At 39.5% G+C, this 13,222-nt stretch overlaps 1 protein-coding gene across 1 annotated transcript in view; it reads right to left on the bottom strand.

Moving 5' to 3' along the window:
- Positions 1-11,391, bottom strand: part of LOC137036191 (coiled-coil domain-containing protein 148-like) — a 147,064-nt gene extending 135,673 nt beyond the window's left edge. The window contains exons 1-4 of the mRNA XM_067410228.1: positions 11,361-11,391; positions 10,878-11,023; positions 9,983-10,078; positions 9,220-9,407 (exon numbers count right to left, since the gene is read on the bottom strand). Coding sequence (XP_067266329.1) covers positions 9,220-9,407; positions 9,983-10,078; positions 10,878-11,023; positions 11,361-11,391 — 461 coding nt within the window. The remainder of the gene's footprint in view (positions 1-9,219; positions 9,408-9,982; positions 10,079-10,877; positions 11,024-11,360) is intronic.
- Between the last annotated feature and the right edge of the window lie 1,831 nt (positions 11,392-13,222).

Here is a 13,222-nt window from a genome sequence, read left to right on the forward strand (position 1 = left end):
AGCTGTAGTACCACACTTTGTCTCCGACATTGAGTTCTTGGTAAGAGGCCCTTTTATCGTAGTAGGCTTTACGACCTTCGGCGCTTCTTTGGAGGTTTTGTTGTGCGAAGGCAAAAGTCGCTCTCAGGTGCTGATGCAACTCTTCCAGATACTGATGAGTGGTGTAGGCGGTGACGAGGTTCATGTCACCAGGTTGGTACAGCAGGTGTAGTGGTGCTCTGTGGTTTGGGTTTGCCGGTTGGAACTGGCAACACACCAGGCATCCTTTTACGTATTCCGTCACATCTAGCTGCATGCCAGGCCAATATGCTACTTGTTTGAGCGTTTCATAGGTGGCCTTGGCACCATGGTGTCCAGCGCATGGTGCATCGTGGGCGTGTGTCAGCATCATCCCCCTTTGGCTCTGAGGAACTACAAGCTTTGGCGCAGTTAGGGGCTCAGGGACATATGTGAGAACGCCGTCCTTGAGATGCAGCATGTGCTTGATTGAGTGAAGGTGGCGGAGATCAGAGGACTTGGATAGGTCGGAGGTGGAAATGGGATGAGTTATCGGGTCGGAAATGTGAGCGGCAATGGTTTGCAGCATGGGATCCGATGCTTGGAGGGTGAGGAGATCATCAGCAGCGAACTGAGGTGAGAGGTCAACATGGGAGGAGGCGGGGGTTTGCGTGCCAATGGCGTGCTGGCGGCGGGTTATGGCTGCAACTGAAGGGTTGGGTGGGAGGGATGGGAATTTCCAAGGCTCTCCATGTGATGCACCTGCCTTGGCAAGGGCATCGGTTTGGTCATTGAGATCTTTGTCTTGGACATTTATGGCAGTCATGATTCGGAGGGAACCTGAGTCTGAGTCAGACGCTTGCAATGAGCAGAGGAATGGGTCTTGGTTCCTGTTGCTTGGAGTGGAACTTGCTCTTGGTTTTGAACTTGCATCGTCAGTCAGTAGATGGGGGGCGGTGTCTGTGACTTGACACTGCGATTCGTTGTAGTTTACTGACTGGAGAGGCAGAAGCTCACGGACTTGCTTCCATATCTTCAGGTGCTTGAAGTCTATTAAGGGTTCAAAGCAGTTAAGCAGGTCTTTCCCAATGAGGAGAGGATATGTGTTGAGTGGTGAGATGTATACTGGGTGAACAAGGTTCATTGGTCCCACAGTTAGGTGAATTGGGGCCACATGTTTTAGTTGTAGGCCTGTGTGGGAATATGCTTGGAGGTTTAGCTCACACCTTTGAAGTTTAAAGATTCCATTACACCTCTTTGTTCTGCTTTGGACTTCATCAAGGAGTTCTGTTGACATTAAGGTGATGTCAGCTCCAGTGTCGAGGAGGGCTTCAACCTTGATGTGTTGTTCGATGATAACGGAGAGGTAGAACTTTCTTGCTATACCTTTCTCAATGAGATCACCCAGGAGTTGTGGGACTGGAGTTTGGGATGAGAGAGGTAGGATGTCAGCATTTATTTCGTTTTCTTCGGAGGAGTGGCAGACGACCAAGACAGCACTTTCAGGAACTGGAGTGGTTTCCACAGCAGGTGTTTGTTGGATGCTGCTGTGATCTGACCCATCAGGTGTTGGATCAGTTTCTGACTGTTTTGTGGGATGTTCAGGTGGGACTTCTTGTCCGTTTGGAGTTATGGTGCTTGTGGTTCTCTGGGAGAGAGATGAGGTGCTGTTCTCTGGGGTGTGTTGAGTCAGGTGGTCGCTGCCATCTCGTCCGGCCGCTAGTCAGGATGACTCTGGTTTCTTTTTCTCTTCCCACTTCCGGTCGTCCTCCTTTCGTTGGAAGAACTCTTTTTTTTATCATCATTTTCATCAGCTCTTGAGAGTCGAAACAAGGTGAAGTCTTTTGTTCTGGTATGGATTTATTTTGAGCTCGGTCAGCTTGGAATCTTTGTGAGTTTTTTCGTCGATTCCTTGGGCTGGTTGCTCCAGGGTGTGTTTGTCGTTTTCCCTTGGATTCCCATGAGCTTTTCCCTCTGGGGTTTCCAAATGAGCTTGGCTGATTCCAAGTTTTCTCCCAATGACTCTCATGAGGTCTTGATTGGTTCCATGAATTTTCCCAGTGACGTCCAGGTGAGCGTTGTCGTCCACGTGGTCCATCCCAGCAGTTGCCTCTCTGTTTAGGTCGAGTACCAGCGTGGGAGTCCCACTCTCTGTTGGACGAGGATGCATTCCACTCTTTGGGTGTCGGCTTGGCAAGGTCTTGACGCTGGGTGCCCTCTAGGGCCAGCCCTTGACTCTGTGTGTTGAAGTCAAGAACTGTGGTGGTTTTGGTGCCCTTTTCTAAGGCCATCTTCTGTTTGCAGTAAGCTTTGTGCGCCAAGTCTCTTAACTGTTGAGCACTCATTGTGCGTGGACAGGCAAGGACGCCAAGATGGTGGCTCACCCCAGGATGGAGGTTTCTCAGGAAGAGAGTTTTGAAGTTCAATTCCTCCTCCATATTCTGTTCGTTGCGAGACCCGAAGTACGCTAGCCTGAGTCAGCTATAGAAGACTTGAGGAGACTCATGGCGACCTTGTTTTGTTTCCAGGGCAGCCACTAGTCCTTGTTCTGACTCAGGGTCAGCGAACTCTTTAATGAGAGCTTCTCGGAGCAGGTGGTAATCAGTCTTTGTGTGGGCAGGCTGCCGGTCCAGGAAGCTGCGCACTTCAGAGCTGGATGTGGCTCTGAGCAAATAAAGTCTATCTTTGTCAGTGACATTGGGTCTCATCTCCAGATGGAAGTCAATATCTTGCAGATAACTCTGAACCTTCGGACTACCTGGCACATTTGGAGTGAATTTGCCAATGTTTCTAGCAAGCTTGTCAAGGTCTCTGAGGTCCAAGCCATGAGATGATCTGTGGCTGGCTGGAGCAAATTCTTTTAGTTTAGTGGGGAGATAGGATTCTTCGGAGGGAGCTGGTGACTGTTTTGGCACTGCCCCCTTCTGATCATGTGCCAGTCCAGGAACAGGGGAGCCGGTCCTGCTTGGCAAAGGTGAAGTTGGTGCCCGACGTGTTCTTGACGGCTCACAGCGCAATTCATATGCATGCTTGAGTTCCTCTTTAATACTGTCGGACTCTTCTTTGATGTAGTCAAGCTGACGTGTTAGGCGGCTGACCTCATTTCTTGACTCATTCAGGTGAGTTTCGAGAGCTTTAATTCGGCTGTTCTTGTCTCTGAAGTCAGCCTTTGCTTTTTCCAGTAGCTGTTCTGCATACTGTAGCTTGTCGGAGAGGTCAGCGTAGTCTGCTCTGCCTCGTTCCATTTCTTGCGTAGTAGCTGCTAGGGTCTCTTTTAGCCTGTTGATCTCCTCTTTTGCGCCTTGTTCCACTTCATCAGGCCCTTCTTGTCGTTCCTGAGCCTCCAGCTCCAGCTGTTCGATGCGCCGTTGTGCACGTGTCAGCTCCTGCTGGCGATGGGCGGCTTGCCTGTCGCTCAGTTTGAGGGTCGCGATGAGTGTGTGGCTTAAGGAGCCGGTGATCTTGGCTAGTTCTTTGTGGCTGTAGCTCTGGCTTGGGTCTTGTTTCATGAGGCTTGTTATGTTGTCGTCCAGCTGGTCCTGTGTCTGATGCTTTAGTGTTTCAGCGGCTTTAGGTAGGATGCTGTCTGTTACAACACTTAGCCAGGTCTCCAGGTCCTCCCAGTGTCCAGCAGGGTCTGTTGTGCGAGACATGTTTTGCACCGCGAGGGAGATCTAAACTGACACAGACCTTGAAGAAAAGAACAAAACAAAACACAACGAAACAAAACAAACAAGCAGGGCAAATCAAAGGTGTAAGGGTGCAATGTCAAGTGTGGGCTAATGGGAATGAGTAATGAGTGTGTAAATGTGCAGGTAAGACTGGTTCTCGACTGTGGTCCTCTCGTGGATGTGCTTCTAACTCGGAGTCTCTGCGAAAAGAATCAGTAAGCACACACAGGTAGCACAGCTAGAGAAGAGCAGAAGAAAAGAAAAGCACGAAACAAACAGAATAGCATTCAGCAAAGTTTTTGTCTTTAACACTGTTTGCAGAATGAGTTTTGTAAAATTTAATTTAGAAGGATGGTTCTAGACAGGGGTTTTGAAAAGGATTTCAAAGTACCAGGACTGTGATTGTTATTAAAATTCCCTTCGGGGTGAAAGAAAAACAATAACAATGACAGTATTGGTTTCTCAGCTAGTAGGATTGACAACCATGCACCACAAAGTGTTTCTAGATGCGCGATCGGGGTTTATGGACGCCTACCAGTCTCCTTGTCAACCTGCTTGAGCCTAGGCTGAGTAGGGTAACAGGATGAGGAGGGAAGGTAAAGTGAGTGTCATACTATTTTAAAAGAAGTGTTCCGTTTCCCAAATATTTGTTAAATATTTCTCAAACACTCTGCTTTTATGACTTTCACAGGTACAATTCCAAAAACCAGCAGCAGTAGTCAAACCAGAAGAGGACAGCTGAGAGAGAGAGAGAGAGAGAGAGAGAGAGAGAGAGAGAGAGAGAAGAAGAGAGTGAAGTTTTGCTCCCAAAATTTGGAAAAATTACAGGGTTGACAGAGTGGTGGCGCTAGGGAGTCGCTACACCTAGGGGGTTGGCTTACTGCGCTAGCAGAAGTCAACTGACCCAAGTATTGAGGGAGACCCCAAAATGTTCCTTTGAATAAATGAATTAAATCAAAGACTAAGGGAGTGAAAGTCTGAGACTAAACTTTATTTTAAATGAATTTTGAATTTAAATTTGGAAGTTGTGAATTAAAATTGTAATGGGTTCAGCATTAAACATTGAGAGCAATTACAATCAAATTAATTAATCAAGTATCATCTGAATTAGGGAAGCCCAAATCCTAATTAATGACTAATGAAATTAAAATTTCAAAGAAATAATGATTAGTTAATGATTAAAATTGCCAGATGTTTGTAAGCAACTACAATTAAATTAATCCACAAATATCCATACCATATGAAAGCTAAACTGAAATTATGAACTTGATTTTCAATTAAAATTGAAATCGAATTAAAGTTCCCAATCAAAAATTCATATTCCCAGATGTCATTAAAATCAGTAAGAGCAGTTACAAATAACAGGAAATGTCAGGATGATTGCTAAATATAAAACAAAACCGTGTTTAACTGACAAGAGTAAATTTAGGGGAGAGACAACTCTTCAACAAATGAGATTAACAAAACAGGTTTATTAATGTAACATTTGTCACGTTCTCTCAAATGGAAGGAGATGAGAAAAGATAAGATGTGTAAGTTAGAGAGAGAGAGAGAGAGGTGAAAGCACTAGAGTGAATTAAAGTTCAGTAAGAAAGAAGTCATTCCAACATTGCAACATTGCATTCAGACCACAAAATGCTATGCTAGCCCTTAGCTCTTTAGCAATGCTACTAGCTTTACATAGACCGTAATGCAACCGCGCTAGTTTTAGCTAGCTCAGCTTATGCTAGGCTTTGTTTACTCACAGTTAAATATGGCGCTGGCAGTCTGCGCATGCGCACTTAAAGGTTGTCCCGGAAAAGGTTTCTTAGGGCTTCCGGGTTACAGCTGTCACTGTCGTGGTGACTAACGCACAACAAAGAATACACTTGTTCTATACTCTTTGCACACAGATAACAAACAACAAAAGCACAGAAATTATTGAACTGACAGCGCAGTTCATTCACAATGAACCATTCAGCTTCTCGCGTTTCAGAGCTGAACAACCCCCTCAAGTTAGAGTGAGGCACATTAATCCACAGATTTTTCTGCAATTAATAATTAACGTTACTGAGATCTCGGCGATCTGAATCATTCGTGTCAGTTTCTGGACACGCAACAACATGCAGGATTTACTGCAACAAATACTTGATCAAGAATTTTCAAAATAATCCCATTCAAATCAAACTCAGACACGTGGTATTTAGAGTATTAATATCTCATCTCACGAATGAGCGGATATAGGCGGCACATTAGGTAGCTACTCTCTAATGTAACCATGCAGGGATTTTAGCTTAGTTGAAATAACATTGGAACACGCAATCCACTAGCTACAAGGCCTAAAGAACAAAAGCAAGGAACACGCTTACTCCGTCCTGGTGCGCTCTAAGGCGACTTTCCTTTTGTCTTGGCAGACAATCTTAGATTAATTTACTGCAGTTTTAACAACAACAACAAAACGTACAGACAAACAACTCGAGTTCAGATTTCATTCATCCACCGCGCCTTATGTGCAATCATTGTAATGACAATCAAAAAGCCTCGTTTCTGTTTCTAATCTATTTTCCGGACCAATAGAAAAGATACAAGCACACAAGTTACTTGTTTTGTGTACAAATTAGATTAAACTGCACGAATTTTCTCCACCATTACTGTAAGGTACCTTAGCCTTACGTCATTTATTAGCTCAATTTAATTGTTAAAGGGAATAAGAATTGAATCAACTGTAAATGATTCAATGTAAATGATTCAGAATTAATATTTAACACTTCATCAATTATTCGTCCAGCGAAAATTGAGGTTAGAGTATTTTACCAATTCTGGATAAAATATTATTCTGTGGTCAACAGTAACAATATTTTATTATGATTATTGTTATTATAATTATTATATTATTATAAGCAAGAGGTAACTTGATCTTAAGTTTAAGGCAGTAATTTGACACACAATACAAAAAAACTCGTATATGTGAAAATCAAAACAAGTTTTATTGACTACTTCTAATGATTACAGGAAACTGAGGCTAAACACACACACACACACACACACACACACATACATACATGCACACACATTCGCGGAGTTGATGAGTTATGAAAAGTCCCAAGTTCAGTGCTAACTTAAATTATAACCTGAGGAAAATCACAAAAGCAGAGCTTTGGCTTGATTCTTTAGGTTTAAAGGAGTTTCACCAGTTTCCAGCAAGAGAGAGAGAAGTTTGCTTGTACCTGCGTTTGCTCTGACAGCTGAGGTAATCGGGTTGTTCCGTGACTCGTGTACAGCGGAATCCCGTTCTGGATTGGCTGTCTTTCAGGTGACGTCTTCTCGGGAAAGCCCTGTGGGTTGCGCGGAAGCTTTGAAGGATGCTGCTGGCTGGTGAAGCTGTTCTGATCTGAGCGTCTGGCTTGAGCGGCTCTCTTCTTGGGAGACTTTGGTCAGGTATTTGCAGAGGGTTTTGGAATCTGGATGTAACGGCTGTTGAATGATCAGCGGCGTGGCTCGTAGTCGAAATCGGCGGCTGTTAGATGGAAAATCAGCCCCGGTCCATCAGTTCTCAATGACCCATGCGACTTTTCCGCCGTGGTCAAAGTAGCGGTGCTTCGTCCTTTAGACAGAGTCCTTTGTTAAAAGAAGTCACGTCATCATTTCTCAGCAAGAGAGAGAGAAGCTAGGTTTTTCCTGTCAGGAAATGGATCTTTTGGACAAAATGAAGCTTTGTTCAATCATGCCTCTGGCTGATAAAGCCATTTGGTCACGTCTGTCGAACGGGTCCCTACATAAATAAATAATGATGATAATAATAATAATAATAATAATAATAATAATAATAGAAGAAAAATGGAATTGTAACAATATTTTTGTAATTGTGAATTTACATTTCAAATTATTACTTTATTTCTCACAATGTAACTTCATATTTACCCATGTGACATTAATTGTGTCTTGATGTCTCATAATAATTATTCTCAAAATGGACTTGTGTTTGCAAGATTCTTCTCTCTACATCTCACAATGTAACTTTTTAAAAGTGTTAAACGTTTTCTCACAATTACCTATTTAATTTTTTACTCTTATGTTTTATATCATATAACTGGCTGGTACTAAGTCTTCTGAGAGAGTTTTGTGAGTAACAAGCACTAATTTAATTAGTTGTCATTTCCCTGCCATTGCTAATGTCGTGACTGGTCATTTGACACATGAGAATCAATGACATTTGGTACATTTGAAGTCAAACTTGGTTTGACATCTTAATGTGGAAAATTATATATACTCAACCTCAAATGGGATGTGAGATGTGTTGAAGGGGAGAAGATTATCAAAGCTTAACAAGTCTGTTGACTTGAAATATAGTGCACAAATGTATGTACCACTTCTGTCCTTGAACATTTCATGGTCTACTTTCACTGTATGGAAAAGAGCAGCATGAGCATTCTTCAGAATTCATATTTTTGTGCTCCATGGAAAGGAGTCATACTGTTTGGATCCTGGCCTGCTGTTGACATTGACTCTGACTCACTCTTGGTGACGTTGCTACGGTTTGAACTGTCTATCCAGCTCTGACCCTTGCCCAGCCAGTCAGAATTGCGGCTCGGGACTTGATGACCCAACATTTGTTTGTTTTTTTTTATTTACTTTCAATAAAGTTTCTCTTCAGCATCTCTTTGCTCTTGACTCTGTTCTCATAAAAAAAAGAATGTAGTCTGTGTTTGTGTGTTACATCACTAATTTCTCATCAAAGTCATCAGATTACTTTGATTAACAATTTCTTTAATCATCTGAATTTATCTGACATAGACTAAGTGTTGGTGCTGAAATGTGGTAACTCTATTTTTGGCTGAAATAAAGAAATTGGCTGAAACCATGTTCGCTACTTAATAGTATTTGTTTACTAAAAAACAATTTGTGGTATAGACATGATTATTCAAGTTTTGCACCCTCTTCAAGAGAAGTTCAAGTACTCTTCTATGAGATCAAAATTATGATTATGCTGATAGATAAAATGGACAAAAAATCATCCCATGATAATATCACAAAGACTTGGAGGTGGTTTATTTTTTAAAATACTAAAATTCAATCTAATAAGCATACTGTAGCATACAGTTGAAATATATTACATGGAAGAAAAATGTATTATCTGTCTTCTTATTATTAATATTATTAATACTTTTAGTAATTTATTACTCTATGTTTTAGAGATAATACTTGTTCAAGACCTGTTCATGTGTATTGTGGCAACACTATCAACACCAAAATGAACATGCAGTGGTCAGGTGATACAGCAGTCAAGTTTTACAAGTCAGAGCTCTCAGAAAATTACAAGTTTGCAAATTATAATTACGAGTTCTACAACGACATGAATGCTTTTTAAAATTTGTAATCATGACATGGCGTGAACGCACCTTAAACATGGGGTCATGTGTTACAGTGATGTTTATGTTTTGTTTTGTTTTTTGTTTTTTTTTACAATTCATATTGTAAATGTCCACTACATATTGTATATGTCCAATATGCATGTCCACTACATATACAGATTATAACAGATTATAAAACAGAACATAATTAAGAGTTTTACCTGTTCAGGCCCTGCAGTCTGCTCTCAACAATTGATAGTCTGAGTTTATATTTCTCAGTGAGAGAGTGGAAGCTGTGAATAAGATCTGATCTGAGGTCAGGGTATGGGCAGTCTGCAATGAAGATCACCTCTGGAACCTTCTCCAAATATGCTACCTGGTCTCCCATTGCTGCAGACAGTAGGTGCTCCTGTAGGACAAACAGTTTTATCTTCCAACATGGCTGATTAAATGTTTTACTACAATTTAATTACATTTTGAACACATATTTGTATACATTTCCAAACAAAACTCACTGATTAATATATCAATGAAGACAGTTAAATCAAATTTAAAGTTTTGGGGCTGTCCATCATGTCTTTTTGACAATCTATATGTTAGTGTATTCCTGAAAAATAAGCATATATGTGTTTAAAATTGACAGTCTTTCTTTTTCAGGAGAACGGATCAAAAATATTGATGACATCATGTTGGACTCAAGAATGTCCCTTCCCCAGACCTTTTGCCACCCACCCATCTTGATACAGCAAGTAGTCAATTGTAGCCATGTAACTAAAGGCTAATAATATATATATATATATATATATATATATATATATATATATATATATATATATATATATATATATATATATATATATATATATATATCTTCAATATTAAGATCTTTATGATCTTAATATTACATTACAGGTTACCAACATTTTCATGTTTAGTGCAAAGTGTATAGGCCGATAGTTTAGGCTATGTGTAATCTAAAGTGACCTTGAGGTCAGCAACACAGATGTTCTGCTGTAGAGTTGCACATTCACATTGCAGTCTGTCCATCACCTCCTTTTGCTGCTGTCTGACAAACAGAACCTAAAATGCAATGAGATTACCAAATTAATGTATATTACTGTGTAAATATATATACAAACTTCTTCTTAGAGGAGCCAGATATCTACATGCAGACCACACACACACATTAGGTTTCCATGTTTTATAGGGACTTTCCATAGATATAATGATATTTATACTGTATATTCTATTCCCTAACCCTAAACCTATCCATCACAGAAAACTTTGTTGTTGTTTTTTTTCAAAAAACATCATTCTGTATCATTTATAAGCAGTTTTCCACATGGAGACCAAAAAAAACCAAAAAGGTCCCAAAAACATAGCCCAGGCCCACACACACACACACACATTGATACCTTATCATTATGAGGACTTTCCACAGGCGTAGTGGTTTTTATACTGAGCTAATGATATGTATCCCCTAACCCTAACCCAAACCCTAAACATTACCCCCACCAAAAAATTTCAGAATTTTAACATTAATAATAACAATAATAATAATAACAATAACAATAACAATAAAATGTTTAGTATGTGTATTTAGCCAGTTGAATTTTGGGGCCAGAAACCTGAATACACATAACATTATGAGGACACTGGGTACAGTACACAAGTCAAGTCAAGTCACCTTTATTTATATAGCACTTTTTACAATGAAGATTGTGTCAAGGCAGCTTTACAGTGACAACTGGTATATAATTTGGCTGCACAGCAGCTCTTAAAGAAGTAGTACACACACACACAGTTAATTAACACCACTGTCCAAAATGGATGTACATGTTCAATAAAAATGTGTGTATTGCTAATTGTGCTTGGGTACCTGCTGTAAGACTTCCTCTAGCTCACTGATGTGATTGGCTGTAGAGCAGTGTGTTGTCAGTCTGTACTGCAGATCATCTCTTAGGTGATAAACAGGTTCTACTATGGTTATTCGAAACTTTTCACGTTCTTTTTCCAGCTCCAATTCTAAACACAGACAAAGCATGCACTTAGTAATTACATACAATTAGCACTTACTGTCAGTTTAAATAATATAAAACATACTGAATCAGGAAAAGAAAATGTTTGCTGGTCTAATCTGTGGTCAGGCTGCTCTAGTTTGATAGAAGGGTTAAAGAGGGGTTTTGAAAACCAGTTTGGCTATGCTAGGAAATCTTTAGCCAATGTGAACCCAATGTGATGTGGCAATAAATATAGTAATTTATCATTATCTTACATTTATATTATGATTTCAATATGTATATGTAGCTAACAGTATTTCACATTTTTTCAATATTCCAACAAAAACCAAAGGGAACTTTACCATATTCCTGTAACTGAGAAAGACTATCCATGTCTGCTGCTTCTACAAGTCCAACTCCATGAAGAAAATGTTGAAAGTCTTTCTCAGTCTTGTGCCTGATACATTCAATAAACATTATGGTTTATATGAACTTCAGAAATTAGTATTTTAAAGTTACAAATTATGAGTTATAAGAGTAACAGTGCATGTCCACTGCAGCGAGAGAAATCCACTCAGTGCTGCAGAGCTTACTTGTCTATAGAAAATATGTATAAATTATGGCTGTTTTCAGTACATGACCAATACCATATATAAATTACATCATCAAATACAAACAATCACAGATCAATGCTTATTTTTCAAATGTCCAAAGTAAAGATATGGTGTCAGTTTATATATATATATATGATTTACATATTAAATCCAGCACAATTGGCACGTTTTTGCTCATGACAAATGTCTGCACATCTCACAGTGATTCCTTTTCATTCCTTGCCAGTGTTTTATGTTATATTTTTCCCCCGAGAGCATGTACCTTGGCTCCCATAGGAATTAATTGAAAACATTTGTTTGGTTTCATTTACTACGGTGACCGGGAGGGGACATGTTCGGTTCACTTTGTTTTGTAATTTGTTTTTATTCATTGTTATGTATTTGTTATATTTTCTACTTCATTTCCTGTATCTCTTTACTTTTCTGTATATTATGTTACTTAAAGTATATTATTGTGTAAATACTGTAAATGACAATCATGCCAATAAAGTTTTGACTATATGACTGTATTTCTGTAGACTATACTAATAGCCTATGTGACAATAAATGAGCGCCTGTTTTCATTTGTAGCCCCTCGTGCCTGTGACAGCATTCAAATGAAGTTTGAATAATTTGTTATTCAATTTGTTATTGTTATGTATGTATGTATGTATGTATGTATGTATGTATGTAGCTTAAATATTCTTTTAATGTATAGCATATATAGGCTTTTGTTAAAAGAATATTTAAGCTACATACATACATACATACCATTATGTATTATCTAATTACAGTACCATCTTGAGGTTCTTGAGGCCATGCCTCTACATCGTGTGGCCATTACATAAGGATGTCGTTACGTCGAAAAAATTATCTTGTGGCCATGACTTATCACGCTTCCATGAGTTAATACTTGTTATCCTTGCCTCCCGTCTTTTCCTCTTGCACGCTCCTTTTTCTACGAGTCAAGTCAAATTTTATTTATATAGCACAAATTTACCACAGCTGTGGTTGATCTAAAGTACTTGACAGTAAATCAGAAATTTAAAATAGAAAAGTAGAAGGAAAAATGGAGATAAAAATCAAGTATCAAAATCAATCAAGCAAATTGTATATACATACATAAAGAACACCAACTAAAAATACATGCAAAGCATCACTCGAACACTAAAGAGTAAAAATAGGTATTTAAACTGGTTTTAAAAGCATCCAGTGATGGAGAGGCTCGGATATATAAGAAATTGTAGTCTGCCTCGACCCAGATTCCACTCCAAAGTATATTTTAGAATGAGCTCATCCCCAAAATGGCTTAATTATCATAGAGAAGAAGAAAGTCAACTGATATATTGTTTATGTACCATTTGGTTGATCAAATCCTGAGCAAATGGTAATCAATTGTAGAATGGGAATGGGTGTGTGACACAGGGAACCATCTCAGACAATGAGGTGTCAACTTATTAACATACAGACCACAGCTGGTAAAACATGAGAAACTACATTTACATGAAGAGTGGTAAATTGTACTCTGATGAACTCAAGGTGCTACGTGTACTTTGTCACTGCTACGCTGCAATAAACTTCTTCATCGAGATCTTCAACGGCCTCATCATTTTTTCTTACATTGGCGAGCC

Source organism: Chanodichthys erythropterus, chromosome 14, assembly GCF_024489055.1.
Source record: "Chanodichthys erythropterus isolate Z2021 chromosome 14, ASM2448905v1, whole genome shotgun sequence".
Classification (NCBI taxonomy): Eukaryota; Metazoa; Chordata; class Actinopteri; order Cypriniformes; family Xenocyprididae; genus Chanodichthys; species Chanodichthys erythropterus.